A 27465-nucleotide genomic window follows, 5' to 3' on the forward strand; every position below is an offset into this window, starting at 1 on the left:
GAAAGTGTTGCCAGGGGATTTTGTACCAAACTGAATGCACAGGTGGATGGGCAGGGCTTGTGGATGTGCAGGCCAGAGGGAGCAGAGCGAGGACAGGGAGCCCCCGGGGTGGGCACGGAGTGCAGCCCTTTCCCTCCCGGTAGGCACATCCCACAGCCTCCCCACCTGCCCTCCGCCATCCCAGGTCACCCTGACCCATCTGCTGGGGTCCTCACCAGCAGCCCAGGAGTCTGGCCGCCAGGACGAGTGCCTATCAGCAGCCTAGACCCCAGCCACTGGGAGGTCCGGCTCTGAGGCCCAGAAGCAGTGCCTGGTGTGCCAGGAATGAGCCCCTCTCACCACAACCCCATATCTAGCCCTGGCCACACCACTGGGGACCGGGCTGACCCCAGACACAGGCCCACCCAGTTCCTCCACCCCTGGTTAGGCCCTTCTGTGGTTGGAGTGGGGCAGACCCGGCCCTGCCCTGCCCCAGATGCCTTCCACCTCCATTCCTGCCCTCCCTGGCCTGCCCTGAGTGGCCAGCTCCCCACAAGGTTTGCCCCCTGCGGAAACCCTCCCCATGCCCGGTTGGCACCCCTGCCCCCTCCTAGCCAGACCTGCCCTCACAGTGGCTTCCCTCGCCATGTCCAGGAGCAAGGCACCCCTTCCACCTCTAGCAGCCCTGCAAGGCTAAGGTCCCAGAAGCCTGGGGGAGAGCCAGGAGCCATTTCCCAGGACGGAGCTGGGGCTTCCGGGTAGCCTGAGGAGGAGGGAAATGGAGCTTGTGTGGGTTCAGCAGGAACAGGCGGCCCATGTCCCCACTTGGGTCCAGCCTTCTGAGAGTCCCGCATGTCGAGGTCCCCACCTCCCCGGGAAAGCACTTCAGTGCGGCTCCTTGCTTCGAGAGCCAAGAGCCCCCAGAACAGCTCCGAGGAGGTCGCAGGATATAAGGAGTCCCAAGGTTGTTTCTGGGGACCATGGGGGAGGAGAGCCCAGGGGCACCCCACGAAGAGGAGGAAGCAGAAGTGGGCAGGAAAGGGGAGGCTGGAGAGTTGCGGGTCCGCCCACTAGCAAGGGCGCTCCTCCCTGTTTTCTGTGCCTCTGCAGCTGCCTCCGTCTACCCCAACAGGAGGATGTGTTTATTTAAAGATGCCGCTACTCACAGCAGAAGTGTCTGTTTCAAAGCAGAAATATGATCGTGTTTGAGTTGGAGGAGGGAGTCCTTCCATGGGGAAAAGATTTTCTCTTTACAAAAAGGGCCCTGGAGCGTGGAGAGGGCAGGAGAACGGACATCACGGGGCAGCTCAGCACTGGAAATGGGGATTTTAGGCTCTGGGGCTAGGACCCCAGCCCAGGCTCTTCCCTGACAGCCCCTGGTGACTCAACGCGTGGGTCTTTTGTCCTTCACAGACAGGAATTGGCATGTTTGGGCTTCTATCTCAGTTTCCTGTGGCTGCAGAAATTCATTCCATCACAGTTCTGGAGGCCAGAAGTTCAAAATCAACACGTGGGCAGGGCCATGCACCCTCCAGGGGCTCTAGAGGAGGATCCTTCCCTGCCTTGTCCATCTCTTCCAGCTCCTGGTGGCCCCTGGTGGCCCTTGGCTTGTGGCTGTGCCACTCCAGTCTCCGTCTTCACATGGCCATCTCCCTTGTGCCCGTGACTCTGGGTCCCAATTTCCCTTCCTTTCAGGTGTCCCTATGACAGGACCCCCGTCACAGAGGGATTAGCCCACCTTGCTCAAGCATGACCTCATCTTAACTTGATATGACATCTGCAGAGACTATTTTCACATGAGATCAGGTGCCAGGGGCTAGGACCTGGACAGGCCATTTTGGGGGCACAATTCAACCGGTAACACCTCCTTCTTAAAAAGAAAGTGAAAGTGGAGGTCGGCCGAGGCCTTCCTCCTGCGGGGGTGGGGTGGGAGAGGGGCCTGGCCACCCACTGAGCCCCGCTCTCAGGCAGCGTCTCCCGTGGTAGGGAGGGGCCCTGGGGGGCAGCACAGGCAACAAAACCCAGGAATGCTCTAGAGGTCCGTCACTGCCCAGGGGGCTCTGAGGTCCGGCTGCAGGCCAGGGTCTGACCCGCTCGGACATTTACCGTCTCTGTGATCTGGACATTTACCGTCTCTGTGATCTGGACTGAAGGCTTTAAACTTCAGCTCTCCCTCTGTGAAGCAGGCTGACTGAGAGGCCTTGGTGAGGTCACCAGGAGAGCTTGCCCATGCCCAGTGAGGGAAGGAGCGGGAGAGCTTGCCCGTGCCCAGCAAGAGAAGGAGGAGGATGGGGCTAGCCACTCTGCTCAGCTGCAGGGCAACACCCTTATGTACTTCCCAGCTTACCTGAGACCTCAGTTTCCCCATCTGCACCCCTGTGAGGACAAAATCTCTGCTTTGCTCCCTGCCTTACCCACGCATGAGGCCTCACCCTTTGACACAGGAAGATGAGCCCCAGAAATAGGAGGTGGGAGAAGGCAGCCTAGCCGGCCTCTGCATCCAGAGGCCCACACCACTAGCCCTGCGTCCGGGGAATGTCCCAGAGTCCAACCATCTCCCATCTGAGGGGACTGGGGTCTTGCAGCCGCAGATGACTGAACCCTCAGGGCCGACACCTGCCCTGGATGGGCAGACATGCACCCCTGCTTACACCAACTGCACCATCTGGGTGCCAGGCAGGGACAATTCAGCCCTGTCATGGGAATGCTGCTGGGGGCTCCTGCCCACCTGTGGTCCCCCGGCCACGTGTGCCTCAGTTTCCTGGCCCATAAAGCAGGGAGGCTGTGATGACAACCTCAGAGTACACATCCCTAGGGGTCTGAGCACAGCGGCGTTCAGGATATAAACCACGGTGGCCACAGCCTCTGGGACAGGCCTCTGAGCATGTGCAATCAGGAAAGCGGGGAGAAGCTGGTCGCTGGGTCCAGGAAGCAGAGGGGAGGGTGCTGAGGGCACCTGCTGTGGGGTAGAAATGAGACCAGAAGCCCCTAGGGATAAGAGCCTGGCCACAGTGGGGGTCCTGGGACACAGATGGATCCCACATGCAGAGCCCATCCCTGGGAGACCCCGGATCTGGATGGTCAGCAAGGCCTGGGGTGGGAAACAGCTCAGCCCAGGTGGGAGGGGTGCCCAGAGCCGCCACAGGCTCTGTGATGGGAGGGCCAGGAGGCCATCACTGCCCACTGGGCTGAGCCTGCCCTGCACTTCCAGCTCCTGCTCCCAGAAACTGCCTGGTGTGGGGGCAAGGGGATGACCCCACAGCACTGTGGCCCAGGACACGCGAAAGCAAGCTTCACCCCGCTTGGACCACTGCTCCCGACCGTGGCCAGCCCACATCCCTGGAGCCGGGCTCTTTCTCCCAACTGGGGGCATTGCCAGGGTGTGTGCTGGGGTATGCCCCGTCCCCCACAGGATCCGGCTGTGCACTCCACTCACCAAGGGCAGCTCCAGACATCCCCTGCAAGCTCTGCTGGACCTCCCCCTCCCTCACCCACTGCTGTAACCTTGCCGCCACCCTTGGTGCCAACCCTACACCTAGGAGCCACAAGCGCCTCTTGGATCCCAAGCCTCCAGGCAGGGTGGTTCTGAGTGGGGTAGCATCTCCCAAGCCCTGGCCAGTCTCGAATCCCCTGCACCACCCCAGCAGGGCCCGGGGAGCTGTAGTGCTCTGAATTCTCAGTGGCCAATGGTGCAGCATGCCGGTGACAGGCAATAATCACTGCCTGACTCAGACACGCAGACTGCTGGGCTGTCATGCCTATTTCAGGAAAATTAATTATACCCCATGCCAAGAAGGAACTCGCCCATTAAACGTCTTCAATACACCTGCCCAGAATGCCATGGCATGGCTTGCCTGCAACCCTGGGCACGGGAAAGGGTGGGCAGAGCCCCCAGGTTCCCCAGGTATCAGGTGGGCTTGCAGGGTGGTGGCCAGCAGGGCTCCAGGCCCTTCCAGCCAGGCCCGACCCTGTCACCACTGATATTGGAAACTGCAACCACTGCCCAGGGAGTCCCCTTTGAAAGCCAAGATTTTGATCCAGCTGAGTGCCAGAAAAGGCCTTGGGCTGGCCCTGGGGCTGGCCTGAGGACCTGGCTCAAGGACCTGGCTGGCCCTACTGTGGCATTAGAAGGCTCTACACCAGTAGGCCGACTGTTGCCCACATGAGGAAGGCTGCCCTATGCCCTCTGGAGAGCTGGCCCTGCTGGCAAGCCTGTTTCCTTCTCCCACTTGCTCTTTGAGGTCTGCTAAGATGGACAGCAGGCATGTCCAGGACCAGGACACAGCTGAAATTCAGCCCAGGCCTCTGCGCCCCGAGCTTCACCTTTCCCTGGCAAGAGTTGATGTACACATTGGCGTAACCAGGTTGCACACGTCCCAGGACAAGCTTCCCAACTGTGACTGACCATGGCTCACGTTTGCCTGGGTCCCCCCACCAGGCTCGCCCCAGGCCTGCCCTTGCTGTGTCCTCAGACACCGGGGGAAGGCATGGCTATCACCCTCCTGGCAGGCGGAAGAGAAGGGCTTGGAGCAGTTATACAGCTCAGTGAGGCTACAGGGCTTTGCAGGGAGGAGCTGCCAGGTGCCAGACGTCATGTGTGAGCAAGGCAAGTCCTACAGACGGAACTGGCCGGCCTCTGTGCAGGCTTGGGACTTGTAGGCACACAAATCCACCCTGTCCTAGAGAAGCTGTCATTGCCACATCTACCAATTGCGGCTGTTGCATTTGTTAGTAGTTTTCAAATGTGTTTTGTCATTGTTATCATAAAAATAAATTTTATAAGAATACCATTCCACCAAACACAGTAAGAGTGATGGCTTCAGGCAAGCCCATAGCCTCCCTAATGCTTGCTGTGGCCTGGCATCTACTGTCTGACCACGGAGACGTGGACAGAGGCGTGTGTACCCCCCATCCCCTTCCCACGTGGAGATACAATAGGTAATTAAAGCACAGTCAACCCAGGAGACGACATGAAAAGAGGACATTCTCAGGAACAAAGAGGAGATGAGACAAACCAGCTGGACACAGAGCAAGACGGCAGGAACACAGGCACGTCATTCCTTACACTCAATGCTAAATGGGCTTCAGCAACCTACGTGTGGATAAAGAAACTGTGGTGTATATATGTGATGGAATACTACTCAACCATAACAAGTAATGAAGCAATGGCATTCGCAGCGACCTGGATGGTACTGGAGACTATTTTTTTTTTTTTTCTTTTTTTTTTTGAGGCGGAGTCTCGCTCTGTCGCCCGGACTGGAGTGCAGTGGCCGGATCTCAGCTCACTGCAAGCTCCGCCTCCCGGGTTTACGCCATTCTCCTGCCTCAGCCTCCCGAGTAGCTGGGACTACAGGCACCCGCCACCTCGCCCGGCTAGTTTTTGTATTTTTTAGTAGAGACGGGGTTTCACCGTGTTAGCCAGGATGGTCTCGATCTCCTGACCTCGTGATCCGCCCGTCTCGGCCTCCCAAAGTGCTGGGATTACAGGCTTGAGCCACCACGCCCAGCCTGGAGACTATTATTCTAAATGAAATAATTCAGGAATGGAAAACCAAACATCGTATGTTCTCACTTATAAGTGGGAGCTAAGCTATGAGGATGCAAAGGCATAAAAACGACACAGTGGACTTTGGGGACTCAGGGGGAAAGGGTGGGAAGGGGTAGAGGGATAAAAGAGTACAAATCAGGTTCAGTGTATACTGCTCGGGTGATGGGTGCACCAAAATCTCACAAATCACCACTAAAGAACTTCCTCGTGTAACCAAATACCACCTGTTCCCCCCAAAACTCATGGAAATAAAAAAGTTAAAAAAAGAATGTTAAATGGGCCAAAGTCATCAATGAAAAGTAGAGATGGCTGGACTGGCTAAAAGACCAAATGTACGCTGTCTGCAAGAATCACACCTGAAAGACAAAGACAGACTGCAAATATAGAAATGGTCAAAGATACAGCATGCAAACCCTGGCCCCGGGGCAGCTGGCATGGCTGCGAACATCGCAGGCACCGTGGACTCCAGGGCAAGGAAGACGGACGAAGACACGTTGAGACAGTTCATCAGTGACAAAAGGGTCAGCCCGTTAAGGAGACACACAGTCCTAAATACGCACGCACCTGATGAAAAGCTTCAAAACATGCAGCTGGAACTGAGAGCAATGAAGTCGCAGATGAAGGCACGAGCTTCGTCCACCACCTCGACACTCCTCCCTCAGCAATGAACAGAGAAAGAAGACAGAAGGTCAGTGGAATGTAGACAGCTCCAACAATAGCATCGCCAGCTCGCTTGGATGTCTGGAGACCTCCCCCGACCGCAGCAGAACGTGCACTCTTCTCACAGCACATGGAGCAGACCCAAGCAGTCAGCTGTAAATTAAAAATGAACAACTAAAAGACACCTAAAAATGGCTAAGTATTATATAATTAGAAATGAAACACATTTCTAAGTGATCCACAGGTAAAGAAAGAAATTACAAGAAAAACAGAAAACATTTTGCTTTTTTTTTTTCTGAGACGGAGCCTTGCTCTGTCGCCCACGCTGGAGTGTAGCGGTGCGATCTTGGCTCACTGCAACCTCTGCTTCCCAGGTTCAAGTGATTCTCCTGCCTCAGCCTCCCAAGTAGCTGGGATGACGGGTGCATGCCACCACAGCTGGCTAACTTCTGTATTTTTAGTAGACACAGGGTTTGACCATGTTGGCCAGGCTGGTCTCAAACTCCTGACCTCAGGTGATGCACCTGCCTCAGCCTCCCAAAGTGCTGGGATTACAGGATGAGCCACCACACCTGGCCTAAAAGCAGAAAACATTTTGAACTAAATGAAAATAAAAACGCAACACACCAAAATATACAGGATGTAACTAAAGTCGTGCTTCTAGAGAAATCAGTTTTAAGTGTTTATATCAGAAACAAGATATAAAATCAATGATTTGATCTTTCAAAAAGCTAGAGAAGAGAAAATTCAACTCGAAGTAGAAAGAGGGTGATAATAAAGAGAGGAACTCAGTTACATAGAAAATGAATAAGCAATAAAGCAAATCCATGGAACCCAAGGGTGGATCTTGAAAAATTAAAACAAATGGGTAAACTTCCAATCAAAAAGATAAAAGAGAGTAAATACAGATCTTTAATATCAGAAATCAGATGGAAGACATTGGCACAGATTCTACACAACAGAAAGGAATACTGTGGACCAGGCGTGGTGGCTCACACCTATAATCCTAACACTTTCGGAGGCTGAGGTGGGCAGATCACCTGAGGTCAGGAGGTCGTGGCCAGCCTGTACAATATGGTGAAACCCCGTCTCTACTGAGAATACAAAAATTAGCTGGGTGTGGTGGCAGCCACCTGTAATACCAGCTACTCCGGAGGCTGAGGCAGGAAAATCGCTTGAACCTGGGAGGTGGAATTTGCAGTGAGCCGAGAGCGCCTCACTGCACTCTAGCTTGTGCAACAGAGCAAGCAAGACTCCATCTCAAAAAACAAAAAAACCAAAAAAAAAAAAAAAAAAAAGAGAGAGAGAGAATATTGTGGACTTTACACCAATAGACCTGACAACCCAGAGGACAGCAGCATGTGCTGTGACAGACACGAACTTCCAAACTCACTCAAAAATGAAATCCCAGCTCTGAATGGCTCTCAACCTACTGAAGAAACTGAATTTGGGATTCAAAACCTTCTGACTAAGAAACTCTAGCCCCAAATGCCTTCCGTGATTGCAAGAAGCATTTAGGGACTCAAACATTCAAGGAAGAAATAATAACAATCCTACACAAGTCGTTAGAATCAATACAAGGTGCAGAAATTGACAAGCTGATTCTAAAATGTATACGGAAATGTAAAAGACCGAAAAAAGCAAAAATAGTTTAGAGAAAGAACAAAATTACGTGATTTCTACTACTTGGTTTCATCAAGATTTAAGCTATGAGGATAAGAATAATCAAGACATGTGCTGTGCTGGCCAGGTGCAGTGGCTTACGCCTTTATCCCAGGCTGAGGCGGGCAGATCACAAGGTCAGGAGATCCAGACCATTCTGGTTAACACGGTGAAACCCCGTCTCTACTAAAATTACAAAAAATTAGCTGGGCGTGGTGGCGGGCGCCTGTAGTCCCAGCTACTCGGCAGGCTGAGGCAGGAGAATGGTGTGAACCCAGAAGGCGGAGCTTGCAGCGAGCCGAGATCGTGCCACTGTACTCCAGGCTGGGTGAAAAAAAAAAAAAAAAAGACACGTGCTGTGCCACAGAACAGCTCAGCAGAACACAGCAGAGCCCAGAAGCAGACTCTCGAGTTGATGGTTACTTGATCTCTCACAAATGTGTCATATTAACTCAATGGGCAAAGCAGAGTCATTCAGTAAATGGCGCTGGAACAACTGGTTATCCACGGAAATAAAATAAAATAAAAATGAACCTCAACTGCTATCCCGAACCAGAGGCAAAAATCAACTCAAAGTGGACAGAGCTGTAGACATGAAGGCTGAAAGCATAAACCCACTGGAAGGGCACGCAGGAGAGTCCCCAACACCAGGGTAGATAGAGCTTTCTTGGATAGGACTCAAAAAGCACCAGCTGCAGAAGATAAAATGATCAGCCGGACTTCGTAACAATCAAAACCTTCAACTCTTCACTCTTCAAATGAAAGGCAAGCCACAATGGAGAGAAATATTCTGTGTGTGGTGGGAGGAGGGGGTACAGACCCATACACCCATGTGACAAAGGGACTTGGGTTCATAACATAAGGAACTCCTACAATTCAATAATACGAATTCAAACAACGCAATAAAAATTAGCAAAGGTGGGGCACGGGGACTCATGCCTGTGATCCCAGCACTTTGGGAGGCTGGAGGATCACTTTAGCCCAGGAGTTCAAGACCAGCCTAGGCAATATCATGAAACCCCTTCTCTACCCAAAATAATATACAAAAATTAGCCAGGCACGGTGGCACATGTCTGTAGTTCCGGCTACTCGGGAGGCTGAAATGGGAGGATTGATTGAGCCCAAGAGACAGAGGTTGCAGTGAACCCAGATGGCACCACTACATTCCAGCCTGGGTGACGGAGTGAGACCCTGTCTCAAAAAACATAAAAACACCCCGCAAAGATGCAAATAAATATGAAAAATAGAATGGCTAATTACAAGATGGGAAACATCACCAGTCATCAGGAAAATGCAAGATAAAATCATAAGATGCCACAACAGACTATCCAAGTGGCTAAAATTTAAAATACTGACAACGCCAAGTGTCGGCGAGGGTTGGGGCAACTGGAGCTCTCATACCTGGTGGGCAGGAATGCAAACAGGAGCAGCCACCTTGGAGAGCAGCTGGGCGGCTTTTGTCCAGTGAGTTGCTCTCACGCCACAGGAGCCAGCCTCTGCACCTTGGCTTGCATTACCCAAGAGAAATGAGACACGTCCACACCAGGACGCATAGCAACCTCGTTTATAATCACCCCATGCCGGGAACCACCCGAACCTCCATCACTAGGTGAGCGGATAAACAAACAGCAGCCTTCCCCACCACAGAACACGACTCAACAGGAAACAGGAATGAGTTGCTAATGCGTGGCACGTGGAGGAAGCCACGTAACTATGCGGAGACAAGCCAAGCCCATCAGGAGCGCACTGCTGTCTGATTCCATTCTGAGGAATTCTGGAAAGTGCAAACCCACACCCAGGGACAGGAAGCAGGTCATCCGTTGCCCGGGGTCGGGAGCACGGCAAGGGCGCGGGGTGGAGAGCCCAGGGGAGTTTTCTGGGTGACAGGCGTGCTCTGCGCGTGGATTCTGACGGTGGTGACCCAGGTGGGTGCCTGGCAGAACTCCTTGAACTTTGCGCCAGAGACGATGCATTTGGTTCAGGTCACTGGAAGCTCAGTGGGGCTGATTTGTTCTGGGGCACATTTCTGCTGGGAGGGATTTGCGTTCTCCCCTGCGCCTCACAGTCTTCCGCCCCCTCCCCCCATCCCCCCGGAACCCAGAGCCCCGGGCTTTTCACTTAACCTCTTGACTCGAAGGGAGCACTCTCTGTGATCACAGGAAGGTACCTTCCCCTCCAAATTTCAAAGAAAAGCCCCTAAAATCTGCTGGGAAAGCCCATTCATTCCAGCCCAGAACACTGCAAAGGACAAAAGGGGAATGGAGCATTTCTGGCCACCTGGGTTCCCTGAGTACTTTTGCTAAGTTATTTTCTTCTTTCTTTCTTTCTTTCTTCTTTCTTTCTTTCTTCTTTCTTTCTTTCTTTCTTCTTTTTTCTTTCTTTCTTTCTTCTTTCTTTCTTTCTTTCTTTCTTTCTTCTTTCTTTCTTTCTTTCATCTTTCTTTCTTTCTTTCTTTCTCTCTCTCTCTTCCTTCCTTCCTCTCTCTCTCTCTTTCTTTCTCTTTCTTTTTTCTTTTAACAAATCACATTCAAATAAGTGAAATAATAATAATTAGAAAAAAGTGAGTCAGACCAAGACCCCAGCAGTTCCCCTGAGGAAAGGAACTGAACATTCCCCTGCTGCCTCCCTCCCTCCTCTCTCCTTCCCTCCCTCCCTCCTCTCTCCTTCCCTCCCTCTTCTCTCCCTCTCTCCCTCCTCTCTCCTCCTCCCTCCCTCTCTCTCTCCTTCTCTCTTCTCTCCCTCCCTCTCTGCCTCCCTGTCTTCTCCCTCTCTGCCTCCCTCCTCTCTCTCTCCTTTCCTCTTCTTTCCTCCCCTCTCCCTTCCCTCTCCTCCTCTCTCTTCTCTGCCAGGCAGCCACACCAGCTGCATAGGCAGGAACCCAGAGCCCAGCCCTCCTGCTCTCTGAAGAGACAGACCTGGACACCTTCCTCAGGACCCACCTGGCTCTGAACAGCGGACTTCTCCTAAAATCAGAGGTGGGGCCACAGGCAGGGCGGCTGTGCTCACAAGCCCGCACCAGCCGCCTCAACACCCTGGGGTTATTCCGGGAGGAAAACTAAGAGGCCAACTCTATTTCTTCCACCCCAAGCGAGTCAGTTCCTCTTAAGTCAGATTCAGTTCCTGCCTTCAAGGGAGGCCAGCACGTGCAGAAACAGGTGGAACTTCCCTCAGCTCCCTCCAGGCTCGCCCCAGGGACTTTGCTCTGGCTGGGGCATCCCCTCTCTCCCCACCCCCACCCCGAGAAGCCAGTCCCATTCCTGGGAGACAGTATTTCTGAAAGCCTCCAGAAAGCCTCCTTCCTATCCTGTGCCTAGCGAGGAGAGCGCCACCGGTTTGGGCGGACAGAAATGCACAGAGGCAGGGCCCAGGCACCTCTAGGCAGAGGCCTCCGCTCCCACCCCTGCGAGAGGAGGTGCGTCCACGACGGAATAAGCAGGTGGCCGGGTCACCAACAATCCGATCAACCACAGTGCTTCTTCCCTGTAGGGTGTTTGGTCCCGTTCTTGCTGGGGATGGTGCTTGGGGACGCCACCATGTCTCCTCGGGGCCCACTGTGCACCCTGAGTATGGTGCCCTTGTCACGGGAGCAGCCTGCTGACCCGAAGCACGTGTGGCCATGGCATCAACAACGAAGGGCTGGAAAGCTGCAGCGCCAGAACGCAAACCCAGGCGTGCGGCCAAGGAGGCCACGTTCTCAGCCACCGTGCCACTCTGCACGTCAGCTGGCTGGGCAAGCCTCTGTCTTGTATTAGCAAGGACAAGACAGTCACTTGGTTTGCTTCAGTTAAAGCTCCAGGCAGTATCTGGCCCCTCACCAGACTGAAAAAGAAAGTCTCAGAACCCCAGAGCCCTGCATGGCTCAGAAGTGCCATTGAGTACTAGGGGTGCGCCGAGGGTGCGCCGGGGCCTGGCTCAGCGTAGCCAAGTCCCAGCAGGAAGGAACATGTTCTCAACAAGAACATCCTGCAAAACACCCGGGGTGGGTGGGGGACACTCACGGTGCCAGAGCTGGGCGAGGGGCCATGGAGGGACCCTCAGGCAAGGGGCAAACACACCCATGGGTGTGGCCAGCTCCCTCTACCCATTGGGATCTCCCCAGCAGAGGGACTGAAATGACTCAGGAGCACATCAAGGAGCCCAGGGCAGAATTCTGGGGTCCTATAAGGCCTGCGGGAGGCTCCCCAAGCGGGGCTCCAACTTGCAACCTAAAATGTCTAAGCCTTTATTACCATCATCTTCGCCATCATTGTTGCCACCATCACGAGTTTGGGAAGAAGCGCCCAAGCACGGGAGAGGCGGGGACGGTTTTGCCAGGGCTGTGTGTCAGGGAGCTGCTACCTGCTGGGGCTGCTTCGGTCCCCTGGGGCACCACGAGACACGGTTGTCCCCACCAGGAGCTGACCACTGGGTGGAGGAGCTGAGACACGGGCAGGTCACACCCTGAATTCACATGCACAAGAGGGTCTGACTCAAGGTTCCTGCTTTCTAAGGCTCCACACTCCCAAACAACAAACACAGGTGCCCTCAGCACAGCCGCCCAGCTCCTTGTTCAGCAGATGCCACACAGCCCAACCTCGGTGTCCCGAGGCGGCCCCGCTCTGAGCGGGGTGACGAGGCTACCTGGAGAAAGAGCAGCTCCGTGGGCCCCCAGTTCCCCTGCCAGATTCCCCCACACAGGCACAGCCCGAACAGGGGCCTCCGCTTGCTCAGGAGTGCTGAGCTCCTGTTTGGCCTTCCTGTCGCTCAAGCCACTAAGCCAGCGCCAGCCACCGCCAGGATCTCAGAGGCTAATGCTCTGTTCTTAGAGGCAGCAAAACTGCAGAGATGACTCAGAGGACAAACAGCCCCTACCCCTGGCCTCTCCCACCACCCAGCTGCCTGAGGGGCCATCACAGGGCAGGCTCCCCCGAGGGCCAGGACGCCCTGTCTGAGCAGGGCTGCAGGAACCATCAGGCTGGCCCCGGCCACACTTATGCCCGGCCAACCTCACCACCGACAGTGGCCTGCCCTGTGCCCCCCCAGCCCACGGCTCCTGCCTGCTTTCCTCGTGAGAACTGTTGTCCACTCACTGGGCATCTGCCCGCTTGAGAGAAAACTTTGTTTTCTTCTTTAAAAAATGGTGGGCCGGGTCCAATGGCTCACACTTGTAATCTCACTTTGGGAGGCTGAGATGGGCAGATCACTTGAGGTCAGGAGTTTTGAGACCAGCCTGGCCAACATGGTGGAACCTCATCTCTACTAAAAATACAAAAATTAGCCTGGTAGGGTGGTGGGAGCCTCTCATCCCAGCTACTCAGGAGGCTGAGGCAGGAGAATCGCTTGAACCCAGGAGACGGAGGTTACCGTGAGACAAGATCATGCCACTGCACTCCAGCCTGGGTGACAAAGCAAGGCTCAAAAAAAAAAAAAAAAGAGTAGTAAAATACACATAAAATTTATCATTTTAACCATTTTGGGGTACACAGTTGAGTGGCATTAAGGACGTTCATATTGTTATGCACCCATCACCACTGCCCAACTCCAGAACTTTTCATCCTCTTAAACTGCAATTCCCACCCATTCATCTCTGGCTCAGCAGCCCCTCTCCCAGCCCCCGGCGTCCTCCACTCCACCTTCTGTCTCTGTGAATCTGAGCCCTCTAGGGACCTCACGTGTGTTTTTTATGATTGGCTTGTTCCATGGAGCACAGCATCCTCAGGGTCCATCCTCGCTGTAGGCCGTGCTGGGCTTGCCTTTTGTAAGGCTGAGACCTATTCCTCTGCCGGAGTGGACCACATCTTCTTGATCCCTTCGTCAGCTGACGGCCCCTCGGGCTGCCTCCTAGTATGGCTGTCATCATGCTGCTGTGAACATGGGTGTACAAACCTCTCCCGACCCTGCCTTCAGTTCTTCGGGGTACGTACCATGAGGAGGAGCGGCCGGATCATGTGGTGGTTCGAATCTTTTGAGGAGCGGGTACACTGCTTTCCACAAAGGCTGCGCCATTGACCCTCCCACCAACAGTGCACAAGGGGTCCACTTCGGAAATGACACCTTAATGGGAGCGGAGAGGTTGAAGAGCTTTTTTTAACCAAAATATCCACCAGGTGTCAACATGAACAAATCATTTGTTCTCATAAGCAGCAATGCGTGCCCTATCGCTAGGTGATGAAGTCTTTGAGAGACCAGGAAATGGTTTGGCTGCGAGATTCTTCCAACTGCTTAATTTATAACCGGCTCAGAGAACCTGGCGGAGGACGGGTTAAGGATGGATGGTGCCGGCAGCCCCAGGCGGTGCTGAGACTTTCAGTGACTGAGCCTGGCCACTGGGGAAGAATCCTGAGGAGGGGGCAGACCACGGGGCCACCTGTGGCTGCCACAGCGGGAGGGCTCCTCTTCAGACGGAAGGCCATTAGTTCCCTGCGGTGAAGTGGAATGCAGGAGTTGGCACCGCGCCCTCCTCTTTAAGATTTGAAACTTCCACAAGCCTGGAGGATGTGGCCTCTCAGGGAAGCCGCTCGGAAGGAAAGAGCTCCCAGAGAGATGAGAGAGGAAGGGGAAAAGTCAAGGTTTTTCCTTCCAAATGTTTTATTTAAATATTAAATTAAAAAACATACATCAACTAATCATTTGGCATACATTTCTCATGTTAATATAAGAGATAAAATAATTCAGTTATGGTAAAAAAAACAACAACAAATTATGTACATCTCAATCAGATCACGTAGTGTCTTTAAATAGGCTATTGCCTCGCCGTCTGTATTACAGCACTGTCAAGAAATCTACAAAACACATAGCACACACTCTTAAAAAAAACAAGAAAAACACGCTTTTAACATCCTCCAAAAGAGGTTCTACAGCAATAAGAAGAAACAAAAACCACTGTGAAAGTAAAGTGCTCGTCATTGCTTCAAAGAGGAAACACACAATGGTTTCTGAGGCCTTTGATCTATGGCATTAGAACAGAAGTCATTTGAAAAAGGGGAAGGGGTTTTGTGTTGGAGTCATTTGTGCTACCTCTGTAAAAATGAAGGCAAGGGCCTGGCTGCCCCAAGATGGTCTGGATTCTCTCCCATCCCAAAAACTTCTTTATGAGCGAACGGGAGACTTTGGTGTTTTCTCTGCGGCAAGGCACCAGGTCTGCCCTCCAGACAGCCTCTCGTCCAGTCTTTGAAACAGCCACAGAGCAGCAGCAGCAGCAGGAATGGGGCAGCCAGCTTCCCTGCGGCACGGCACAGGCACAGCCCCCGGTGGGCACCGGCAGCCCAGGGATGCAGCCTCCTGCACTGGGCCCGCCTCCCTACCCTCAAGTAACTGGGTCAATCTTTGGCTTTTAAAAATACCCGCCTTTCCCCTTTCTCAATGCCTCTGTTTAACACTGCAGGGTGTAAAAAGCCGAAGTAGCTGAAGGCACCTGGGCTGGGTTCAGGGGCGGGGACTGGACTCAGGGTGAGTGGGAGCAGCACTGCCTTTGCTGCCTTCCAGACGCTTCTGGCTGCTGGAGCCCCACGGAGTCCACCTGCCAGAGGTGCGCCCGGACCTGCAGGTAAGGGCCGCCCCTTCCTGCGGCCTCCACCCCAGTGCTGAGGGAGGGAAGGCCCTGGGGCGCCTTCCTCAACGCACACCTGTGCTGACAGGGATGCTTCTTAACAACATGACTGAGGGAAGCTTAAACCTGGAACACAAACGTGTAGTACAAAATATAACAAACAAGTAGTGTTTACCTGTGTCCCGTGTAGATACATGTACAGGATTTGCTTTAAAAAAAGAAACAAAAACTTGAAAACACTGACCTAAACCTCTCACTTTACCTTCCTTGAACAAGAGCCAAAGAAGAGCCCAGGTAGGGGGGTCGGGGGGGGCCCAGCCCAGGCAGGCATGGCCCTGAGCCCTGAGCCATGAACCTGTCTCCCAGCTGCCCAGCCCTGTCGTCAGCCTCCAATATTGCACAACTTCACCCAAGTCAGGTGTTCTTGTTGGACCCCATCATGAAATGCATCAACGTCATCGGCAGCGGAAACGGGAGGTGCAGCAGGAAGTTGTTTCTGGGCTTCCGCAAGGGTGCCTGGGGGCTCAGGGCCAAGTGACCCTCAGGCCAGCGTCCCCAGCAGTTTGAAGTCACCTCTGCCCTCTTTGAGGTTCTTCCTGCGGTTCCTCCAAAGAGTCCTGGAAAACTAACTCTTGAGCAGTTTATAAAACTTCTCATCTAAAATAAGAAAAACATGTCTTCCAGGTTTTGATTTCAGGGGAGAGAATTCCTAGAATCTGTAGGTGATCCTCGCCTGGGCTGACCACTTAGGGCTGCTTTAAAACCAATACATGAAGCGGAAAGTTCACAGTTTTCATTAAAGCATAAATCAGGAAGTGGAGAGTGTTAACTAAAGAAATGGATAGTAATCAATGCACACGTGCACACACACACACACACACACAAGCGGACAATGATGCGCCTGCTCGTTTCCGTGGACGTCCGAGGTAATCATCTCAACCACGAGGAACCCAGAGACAGGGGCCGAGATCCCCACACCACGGCACTGCAGATGTGTTCCCTCCACCCAGCTCCCCTCCTGCCCCCGCCCCCAAGACACGCCCCTCAATTCTCTTTCTTCCTAAAGTTTCCAGTCCCTACTCAAAGTTGAGGTCACTCAGTGCAAGAAAAAAATAAAACAAAAATAAACTAAAAAGCCAAACACCTAACGTATTGCTTATTTCGCTTCTAGAAAGTTCTTGGCTTTGAGTCCAGACATCTTCACCTACTCTGAAGTTATTGCTTGTAAGAGTCAGTGTCCGCGCCAGGACGCAGGGCTGCCCTCACTGCACCAGGACAAAGGTCCCCAGGGGGCAGGGCGTCAGGTCCTCCATCTCACAGTCCCCCTGCAGCAGCCCCAGGGGCTCACAACCTGGGGCCAGCCTTGCCAGGCATGGTGGGGGCGCAGCGGGGAGGGTGGTGGGGCCGGCGCCAATGTGCAGGTGTGTGTCCAGGAGCTGCGCCGCCGAGGCCACTGGGGAGACACCGGTCTGCAGGAGTGGGGGCGGCAGCAGCGGGAGCCCCGACATGAGGAGAGTGCTGGGGAGCGGGGCAGCCCCAGGGCCATCACAGGGGGCGATCACAAACTGGGCGGGGGCTGGCTGGGGGGCCTGTGAGCAGCCGGGCACAGTGGCCGGATGGTGCTGTAACTGGAGCAGCCTGTGGGAACAGAGGACAGGCGGTCACTGCGCCGGCTCGCAGGGTTCTCAGGTTTCCAAGTGCCCGTGTGGCAGGGCCCGCCCGTGGAGCTGCCAGCTGCGGCTGCTGAGGGCAGGTGCATGGCTGATCCCTGACTGCTCCCCACCTTTCTTTCTCCACCTGGCTTCTCAGCAGCTCAGAGACGCGGCCACAGGGCGTTCTCACTCCCCGCCACCTTCACCCACTGAGGGACTTTAAAAGACACACCCGCTGCTGCACCCCACGGCTCAGCACGGAGGGCGGGGGTGCGCACTGGGCTACACAGAGGAGGGGACCGCTGAGCAGATGAGGTTCCTGGAGGAGACAACCTGCCATGTGCCCACCCGGGGTCCCAGGACGCGGGTAGGCCCTACCTCTGCTGTTCTAGCACCTCCTCCAGCAGGCTCCGGCCCTCCCGGCTGCCGGCTGCAACGCCGTGCAGGCCTGGGCTCTGTGCAGGGGCGTGGAAGGGGCTCAGGCCGCCCCTGCTGGCCCGGCTGGCAGGGGCCTGGCACATCTGGCGAGCCAGCCCCTTGATTTTGTTCAGCCCCAGAAACCCTTTGGTCCGCGTGGTCTTCCTCAGCTGCTGCCGAAAGGCCTTCAGCCCTGCGGGGAGAGCAAATCAGGAGGTCAATGGCCTCCCGGCTCCCAGCTCAGCATCCACAGCCCTTGGCTTAGGAGGTCTCCAAGCCTCAGGTGGGGGGTAAGGAAAGGACGGGTGACACAAGCATGGCCGGACAGGAGTCTGGCACCCAAGCCCCGGGGTGGCGAGGAGGCAGCTGGCAGCCAAGGCCCTCCCTGACCCCACGCTTCCTCCAAGTCGGGAGGTGCTGCCCAACAGAATTGGCTCCTGTGCTTTCAGAACCAGCCATAGAGGCCACGTGCTCAGGGACCCACGTATGTGTCCATCCCAGCAGGCTGTAACCCACCGAGCCACCAGAGCACTGAGGGTCCCACCCAGGCCCGGTGGAGAACAGGGGGACAAAGTCACGTGCTGCCAGAGACACACACGGTTCCCCGGGGAAGGTGGAGGTGCGTGTGGAAGGAGCGTGGCTCACCCTGAGTCAGTGAGGTGTCCGACGCCCGCCGTCCCTCCTGGAAGCTGACAGGGAGCAGAACAGCTCCTGCCAAGCCCCCCTGAGTCTGCAGCACTGGGGTGGCGGACTGCGACCCCAGGAAGGGTGAGGCCAGCCTGACCGGGGAGCAGGTGCCCAACAGCCCCTGAGTGGCCGGGGTGCCACTGAGCCCCACAGGGCTTCTGCTCGTAGAGGAGGTCAGACAACTGTCAGAGCTGGTTCCCTCTGCAGGACTTGCCGAGGCGGAGGGGGAGACGACTATACCTGTGGGAGGAGGACGGCGCTTTTGATGCTGCAGTACGGGCTTCCCCGCCCCTGCTGCGCACACATGGCTGTGCCGGCCTCCCCATCCCTGCCCTCAACCTGGTGGGAAGAGGGCTCGAGGCCACCAGAGCCCAGGGAGCCCCAAAGGCAGGCCACCATCACGGTACAGCTGCAGGTGGACCTCAGGCCAAGGGGCTGCCCTCCCAGTACCCGGGGCAGCCTGGGGAGGACCCTGCTGGAGGCTAAACCCTACGCTTTATCCTCCACCAGAACGACCACATGCAGGGCAGGCTCTAAGCATCAACTGTGTGGTCTCAGGGATTAAAACAAATAGCAAATCCTGAGAAGTCCAACCTAAGAGGCTGCCAGGCAAAACATTCATTCTAAATTAGCCCACCCTCACATCGACTGTAAGCCTATCCACCGGTGTCCTCCTGGGCCTCCGGGCACACTTACATGGAGCGGTGAGTGGGGAGAGGCGGGTGGAGACCTCAGCCAGGGTGTGCCTCCGGCCCGTGCTGCTGGGCAGGGACTCCTGCGCGTCCTGCTCCTCCTCTAGGCCTGGCCCCTGCCTGGCCTCCTCACTGATGGCTGTGTCCAGCAGGCTGCTGGGGGACACGGGCCGGGGCCGGAACACTCCGCTGCAGCTGGCATCCACCGGGAAGAACAAAGGCTGTGTTGGAGAGACACAAGCCAGTGACTTGTTGGACTCCGGGTGACCCGGGCGCACTGGGGGCACCAGGGCTAGGCTGAGCCCTCTCCACACCCGCTGTGGGCACTCACCCACTGCAGTGAGCTCTGGAGCTCACAGTCCATCTCGGCCTGCAGGACAGACTGCACCAAGGTCTGCGGCTGCGGGCACAGCAGGGCGGGTCGGAAAGGGTCAGTGGAAAGACCTTCCTGAGGCACCTGGAGCTGGCAGACGGGAAAGAGGCCATCAGGGGAGCGGCTCTGGGACCACCAGCACCATCGAGAGAAGAAACAAGCTGGCTTCTGTCTGGAGTGCAAGCTGCCTTGCTGGTGGGCGTGACAGCTGACTGAGGGACACTGGCTGGCCAGGCTGAGCTCAGGACCATGTGCTGGTGCTGCACTGCCAGGAGGCGGCGTGACAGGCCAGCCCTGGGGATGAGTCAGGGACAAGTGGCCTCTGGGCAGGGTCCAGCCCCCGGCAGCTCGCACCCCCTTCCCCACACGGCCTGGGACCCAGTGCCCATGCAAGGAACTGCCCTCCAAGCTGGTGCCTGACGGGGGAGGGTGCCTGACGGGAGAGGGTGCCTGACGGGAGAGGGTGCCTGACGGGAGAGGGTGCCTGACGGGGGAGGGTGCCTGATGGGAGAAGGTGCCTGACGGGAGAGGGTGCCTGACGGGGGAGGGTGCCTGAGGGTGGAGGGAGCCTGGGGCCCGGGAGGAGACTCCTCCCCCTCACCTCCAAACCGCTGAGGTCCGAGCTCCGAGGTCGTGGCTGCCTGGCAGGCCCGAGGCGGGTGCACTGGGCATTCCGATACTCCTTGAGCCGCTCAAGGAGGAGGTAATAAATGGCAGCAAAGTGGTTATAGCTGCTGTTTTGCAGTGACTGGGAACGAGAGGAGCAGAAGTCAGCACGGGGTGGCAGGGAGCCCCAGGGTCCACCCACTCCCAGGTTATTCTTGGGTGACTGAGAATATCCTTTAGTGGGGTGGACAAGCCTGCCCCTAAATTAGCCTGCGCTCCCGTTTTAACTCGGCTGGCGAGTGCCTGCTTCCCGAGACAGCCGCCCAGCCCCTGAGGGTGAGGCCAGGGCGAGTGTGGCCGGGCTCACCTCCACCGTCCTCTGCCGGTCGACACCCAGTGTCTGCATGATACCCAGCGCCTGCTCGTCGTAGTCGCCCAGGTTGGAGCTGTAGCTGTGCGCGGAGAAGGTAGAGCAGGCGGGTCCCGGCAAGCAGGGCTCAGCCCGCATCCACCGGTGCTGCCGGATCTGGGCGATGGTGATGCGCCTGGCAGGGTCCACCACCAGCATGCGGCGGATCAGGCTCTCACAGTCTGCGGAGAAGCAGGAGGCTGAGCCAGGGCAACCGGGACCTCACCTGTGCTCCCACCCACCGCCCCACATGGTTTGACATGCCAGGGGCTGGGCCATCGGCTCAGTCCTGCCACCCAAGGGGTGCCACCAGCCAGGGATCCAGTCCCTGGGGGCCACCTACTTTGTGTCCACCACACAGAGAACCACTTAGGTCCACCCTTCTGCCATGCCCCACGCCTGAGCACCACGTGACAGGCATCTTTATGACACAGAAAAGCCGGGTGCGCCACAGCCAGTGGACTGAACTCAGGGATGATGACAGCGCCCTGGGCGCGGGTGCTGGGCGGGGACAGCAGGCATGAGGCACCAGCCTGTGCACCAAGGGCACCTGTCCACCCTAGAAATAGGGCACTGAGAAGGCATCCATGGGCTGCGTTTCTCCTGCAGCCCACAGTAACCTGGGCCTGATTCCCAGACTCAACAAGGACTCAGAAGCCAGCCGCAAAGGGGCTGCAGAAGACACCGGCCCCTACCCACGCGAGACCACACAACCCACCTTGAGACATGAAGAAGGGGATGCGGAAGCGGCCCTCCAGCACCCGCTGTCTCAGCGTCGGCAGGTTAGGCCCGTCAAAGGGGAGAGAACCGCAGACCAGGACGTACAGCACCACACCCAGGCTCTGTTGAGGACCACGGAGCCATGTCAGCATCAGCGCAGCGCCCCTGGGAACGCAGCGCCCCCGGGAACGCTGCGTCCCCGGGAACACAGCGCCCTCAGGGAACGCGGCCTCGGGAAGAGGGTCTGCGCGCACGCGGCTCCTACCCAGATGTCCAGCTGGGGGCCTTCATACTCCTTCCCCTCAAAGACTTCCGGGGCGGCATATGGGGGGCTCCCACACCACGTGGACAGAGGCTCTCCTGACTTGTAGAAATTCCCAAATCCAAAATCTGAGATGCAAAGAAACAGACAGATGAGGTTAAACAGCAAATGGCAAGGGGCTGTGGTTTAGGCACGGGCGGGGAAGCTGGGGCCACTCACGGGCGCAACCCCACCCCAGGCCCTTCGTGCCTGCCAGCTTGATGTCCATGTTGCCATCCAGCAGGAGGTTCTCGGTCTTGAGGTCCCGGTGGACGATGTGATGGTCGTGACAGTACTCCACGGCCGACAGTATTTGCCAGAACTTCTTCCGCGCCTCGTTCTCACTCAGGTGCCCGTTGGAAGTCAAATAATCTGAGGAGCCACAAAACAAAGCTACATACAGCCTCCAGGGCAACGCCTGCCCACCACCCAGAGTGCCCTGGAGAACACCATGGGGTTCTAGGATGTGTGGCCCAAACACTGGCCGTGCAAATCCAGACACATTCGTGCCACTGGTTTTCAACAGATGTTAAAAATGAGTGTGGCTTACCAAACATTTCTCCATTTTTAGCAAATTCAGTGACGATATAAAGCATATCCTTTGTTTCCATAACCTAAAAAAGAAAGACCTGACATTTAACCACACAAAAAAGGCACAAGGCAGTGCTACAAACAATCCACCGGAACCCCAGTAGATTTCTAACTTCTCTAGGACAAAAGCATTCGTCATTTAAAAATGCAAAGAAAAAGAAAAATTTCTGCAATTAAAAAAAAAATACAGGAGATTCCTCCTCATAAAGACAACTTCAAAAAATCAGAGGTGAATTCCTCACTGACTTACCTATCCTGATATACCTCTGCTCTCACAAAAGGTCAAAATATGTTAGAATTCCCCTCTGTGGTCGTATTTAATTCAAGTCACCTCACATACAATTTGAGAATGCTTAGGCCGGGGCATGATGGCTCACGCCTGTAATCCTAGCGCTTCGGGAGGCCAAGGCAGGAGAATCGCTTGAGCCCAGGAGTTCGAGACCAGCCTGGTCGACATGGCAAGACCCCATCTCTACAAAAAATACAAAAACTAGCTAGGTGAGGTGGTGGGCGCCTGTAATCCCAGCTACTCAGGAGGCTGAGGCAAGAGGATCGTTTGAACCCGGGAGACGGAGATTGCAGTGAGCCGAGATTGCACCACTGCACTCCAACCTGGGCGACAGAGTGAGACTCCATCTCAAAAAAGGAGAGACAGATCTCTGAAGCCTACAGAGGAGCAGACTGCTGCAAGTCTGCTGGGCTTTACAGAAGCCTGGTAGGCAAAAGATGAGTCCAGTCAATGGTCAGAGCCACCTGAGTAACAGAGAATGCACACCCCATTCCCACTCGCTTGATTGACAGGATGAAGGAGGCTGTGGGAACCCAGCTTTGCCAGGTCAGATGCAGTGGGCTGCTCACTGCACAGCCCATCACTCAGCATGTAGCCACCCAACAGCCATGCCAATATAGCCCTTCCAAGTTCATTCACTGATCAATAACTTTATTTTACTTAAAAAGAGATTTAAAAATATAACATGTCTGTGAGTACTGAAACATTTTGGAGAGGATGAGACAGTATATTCTTATGAAAAAAGATTTCTTTGGGTTCAAAATATACAGTTATTCCTTTAAAAAGATGCTTTGTGCTGGAGGCGGTGGCTCACGCTTGTAAACCCAGCACTTTGGGATTACCCAGGCTGATCACTTGAGGTCAGGAGTTCGAGACCAGTCTGGCCAACATGGTGAAACCCCATCTCTAGTAAAAATACGAAAATTAGCCAGGCCTGGTGGCCTGTGCCTGTAGTCCCAGCTACTTGGGAGGCTGAGGCAGGAGAATCACTTGAACCCGGGAGGTGGAGGTTGCAGTGAGCCGTGATCGATTGCACCACTGCCCTCCAGCCTGGGCAACAGTGAGACTCCATCTCCAAAAAAAAAAAAAAGAAAAGATGCTTCAAAGATTGCTGCTTTGAGTTGTAAATCTAGGAAGAAAAGTGTTCTATAAATTCTAGCAGTTTGGCAAGAATTTTAACTGCCCCACCCCTGTGTGTGGTGGAATAACTCTAAGACCACTGCTTACCCTGTCCCCAACTGAAGAAACAGAGGAAGAGGAAAAGAATGAAAAGTCAAAGTGTTTAAATTTTTTGAAAGTTTAAAAACGTTCAGCAGGGTTCTGGGGCTCCGGCCAGCGTAATGAAAATTAGACACTAGTGGCCGGGCGCAGTGGCTCACGCCTGTAATCCCAGCACTTTGGGAGGCCGAGGTGGGCACATCACAAGGTCAGGAGATCCAGACCATCCTGGCTAAAATGGTGAAACCCCATCTCTACTAAAAATACAAAAAATTAGCTGGGTGTGGTGGCAGGCACCTGTAGTCCCAGCTACTTGGGAGGCTGAGGCAGGAGAATCGCTTGAACCCAGGAGGCGGCAGTTGCAGTCGGCCGAGATTGCGCCACTGCTCTCCAGCCTGGGTGACAGAGCCAGACTCCGTCTCAAAAAAAAAAAAAAAAAAAAAAAAGCCAGGAGGAAAGAAAAGAAAAGAAAATCAGACACTAGTGTCAAAACCAGAGGAATAAAAGTCATTGCTACACCACTAAATTCTATCATCTCCCAACAGTTAAGAATCACATACAGCAGCAGTAAGAAAATGCACCTCCAGAAAAGACCTCCAGCACCAATCACACTGGCAATTTGTCTCTTTAATGAGCTAATTCCACACAATGGGCAAAGGAGAAGAACAGGAAGAAAAGGAAGGCACTACCATTAGGGTGCAGGCCTTGAGCAAAGTCAGAAACAAAACCAGCTCAGCCCACTCCTGAGGAAATGGGCTGGGCACGCTGCACAGGCAGTACACCAGTACCATGGAGCACACAACTTAAAAATGACAACAGAAACAAAACACAAACCAAGTGAATACGGCATGAATTCTGTGCTTAAAGACGCTGAGCAAACTGTCGTCACGGTGAACACAAGCTCCACCAATACTGCTACTTTTATTTTAATCTAGTGCAGAGGCTTTTGGGGGATAATTTCAAATCATAATTCTCTCTCCTACCACACTGTACACCAAGCCGTCTCAATTGCACAAACACACACAACATCCCAGAGTCATCTCACATTCCATTTCACACGAATCATTAAGAGGAACTTCAACCCAACACAAATGGATGAAATAGCACCCGCAAAGAACTTCTTCTGCAACAAGACTTGATTTCACCCTTGCAAAAGTGGCCATTTATCATTAGGGAGGTGTAAATGATTGCCTTGCTGTTCTAATTAGATTAGTACTTATTTCCTGATGATTTGTTAATTTCAACATGAGAACAAAAATTAAGTCACAAAATAAATTAAGTCACAAAATAAACCAACAGATAGGGCAAGCCATGTTCCTAGCGTGGATTAAATGACAAGCTCCTTGCTCTTACTATGGAAAAGTATTTTCATCTCTCCGTTTTTCATAGAAGAGTTTAAATAGGGAAAACAAATGCTCACTACTGTCCTTGCAAAAATAAACTAATGAAAACCGGTAAGAGCAGCTGGCTTTAAAGTTTAATAATTACCTGCAAAGGTGGAAGTTTCCAGTTTCACTCAAATTTGTCCTTTTATACTAAATGTGTGACCTGTGGCAATACCTACAGATGCATCTGTCTGTTTTCATAGTAAAGCAGATTTACAACAGATCTCTACACATTTAAAACTGGATCACGTTAGGATACTAAATAAAATTCTAATGAAGCAAATCTCAAATATGATCCAAAAGCAGTAATTGCAAATATATCTGCACAGCCTATAAAAATCAATCTATTTACCTTATATAACCAAATGCCCAACTTCCACACACCCCCCAAAAGGGAAGCCACCTTCAGAAATTGCAGACTTCCGTTGTTGGAAATAAAATACAACACATTTGCCAGGATTAGCAGAGAAAGGCAAGCTGACCCCTTACCTGGTAGAGCTTTATGATATGTGGATGGTTCAGAAGCTTCATCAGCTGAACCTCACGATAGATTTTCTCCAAATTGCTTGAATCTAATCGTGTTTTATCAATTATTTTTATTGCAACCTACAGATTTTAAAAAGAAAAAGGATATTTGTTTTGTTTTTTTAAAAAAACCCTCAACCTAATTTACACATTTCATCTTTGGCAAGTTAATTTCTCAACACTTTGTCTACAAAAGATCACAAGAAGTTGGGAAAACATAACCAAAGTAACCACTAATGTTATTTAAAATAATCCGAGTTAAGTAAGTGCCTTAAGTATTTGCAGGCTCACTTTACAGGGCTTAGCTCTGAGTCCATGAACCACTGCACTCTCAGGTTGGTCCTTTTTTTGCCATTATCCTCTCTGCTTTCTCCCAATATATGTGCAAATTATGCAGCAACATAAAGCATTTTTTTTCTTTACCGAACTAAAAACGGTTACTGTTTACCCACCACGACAATCAAGCCTGGAGCACTGAATCTGCATGGGGTCCACCCGCCAAGGGTCGGTCGCCCCGGGCCCAGTGGGAAGGCCCCGCCGACTGGGTCCCGCTGCCCCCACGCACCTGCGTTTTGGTGACTCGATGCCGCGCCAGCTTCACCACCGCGAAGTTGCCTTTGCCCAGGGTCCGCTCAATGTCGTAAAAACCCACCCGGAGGGGTTTCTGCTGTCCCTGACCCTGGCCCGCGGGGTCCGCGCTGAACTCCGACATGATAACCATGGCTCCGCGCGCACCTGCGGGGCCGCACAGAGCTCAGAGCCCACCAGCGCCCCCGCCGCTCGCGGTCGGATCCACCCGTGCCCGCGGAGCCCTCAGTCCCTACGGGACGCGGGGACCTGCTCCCACGCCTGTCGCCCCCACTCTATCCACGGACCCCTCCAGCCCCTTGGGAGGTGTGGAACCGCCCCCGCCGCCCGCGGTCCGCTCCACCGGGACCCCCGACCCTCTGAGCCCCGCGGGACGCGCGGACCCGCTCCCAAACCCGCCCCCGCCGCCCGAGTTCGGTTCCGTCCAGATCCCGGGACCCCCTGAGCCCTGCTTCCACACTCGCCTCCCACCGCTCGCTGTCGGTTCCGTCCCCACCCCCGACTCCTCAGCACCTCCGGGCGCGGACCCGCTCCCACACCCGGCCCTGCCGCCCGAGGTCGGCTCGATCCGGATCCCAGGACCGCCCCCAGCCCCGCTCCCACACCCGGCCCCCGCCGCCCGCGATCCGTCCCGTCCCCACCCCCGACCTCCCAGGCACCTCGGGGTTCGCGGACCCGCCCCCCACACCCGGTCCCTCCGCCCGCGGTCGGCTCCAACTCTACCCCCGGCGCCCCAGCCCCCGAACCCCGCGGACCCACTCCTACTCCGGCCCCCGTAACAAAGGGGAGCCCGAGGGCAGCGGGGCCGCCAACACCGCCCGCGAACCCCCGCGCGCGCACGGCCGGGGACCCTGCGCGGTGGCCGCAACCCTGAGCCCCGGCCCGGCGACAGCGCGGAGCCCCCACGGCGGCCACCTCCGCCCGCCCGGAGCCCGCCGCTGCCGCCGTCTCACCTCAGCCGCCCCCGGAGCACCCAGGCCAGGAAGCCGCCCGCTCGGCCGCCCGCGCTGCTCGGGCGCCTACTGCTCCGGCAGCCGCCGCCGCTGCTGCCGCCTCCGGGTCCGCGCCGCATGTCAGCCCGGAGCCGCCGCGCTCTGCCGCACGCGGCGCTCGGCCCCGCCCCGGCCCGCCCCCCTCAGGCCCCGCCCCCTGCCCCGCCCCCGCCGCCCGGGCGGGGGCCGCCCATTGACGTCGCTTTGACGCCAGAGCGACGCGCTGCCGAGCGCCGGGAGGAGGGAGAGCTGGAGATCGGGCGGTTGCCAAGAGACTGGTGGCTCTGACGCGCGCGGGATGAGGCCGTTGCCCTGGCGACCGCGGGCAGGTGACGTCAGGGGCGCTGGCCGCCCGAGGCCCGCCCGCCTGTGCTCCGCCGGGCGCCCCCTCCCGGGCGCTGGGGGCACTGCGGGCGGCCTCACCGCCGCGGGCGCGCCCGCCCCTCCACGCGCGGGGACTCCGGCCGGGTCCCGCAGGCGCCTTATGCTCGCTCCCTCCGGGAGGGGACGGCTTTCGGGCAGGAGTCGCTGGCCCCTCCACGTGACCCGCGTTCGTCTGGGCTCGGAGTCTCGGCACGTGCGGGGACCCGGGGACCTCGCGGGCTCGCGCGTGGGACTGGCGGCGCGGAGGCCCCAGGGCGCT

General features: G+C 55.4%; 1 protein-coding gene across 1 annotated transcript; it reads right to left on the reverse strand.

Moving 5' to 3' along the window:
• Positions 1-14398: 14398 nt before the first annotated feature.
• Positions 14399-26964, reverse strand: SIK1 (salt inducible kinase 1). Its single transcript, XM_033232614.1, has 14 exons — positions 26784-26964; positions 25808-25977; positions 25207-25323; positions 21785-21848; positions 21445-21606; positions 21199-21323; positions 20932-21055; positions 20172-20395; positions 19800-19946; positions 19157-19288; positions 18830-19046; positions 18092-18373; positions 17408-17639; positions 14399-17015 (listed from the first exon to the last, which is right to left on the reverse strand). The coding sequence occupies exons 2-14, from the start codon at positions 25961-25963 to the stop codon at positions 16640-16642; spliced, it is 2358 nt and encodes a 785-aa protein (XP_033088505.1). The 5' UTR covers positions 25964-25977; positions 26784-26964; the 3' UTR covers positions 14399-16639.
• Between the last annotated feature and the right edge of the window lie 501 nt (positions 26965-27465).

Source organism: Trachypithecus francoisi, unplaced genomic scaffold, assembly GCF_009764315.1.
Source record: "Trachypithecus francoisi isolate TF-2019V2 unplaced genomic scaffold, Tfra_2.0 Lachesis_group14, whole genome shotgun sequence".
Lineage (NCBI taxonomy): Eukaryota > Metazoa > Chordata > Mammalia > Primates > Cercopithecidae > Trachypithecus > Trachypithecus francoisi.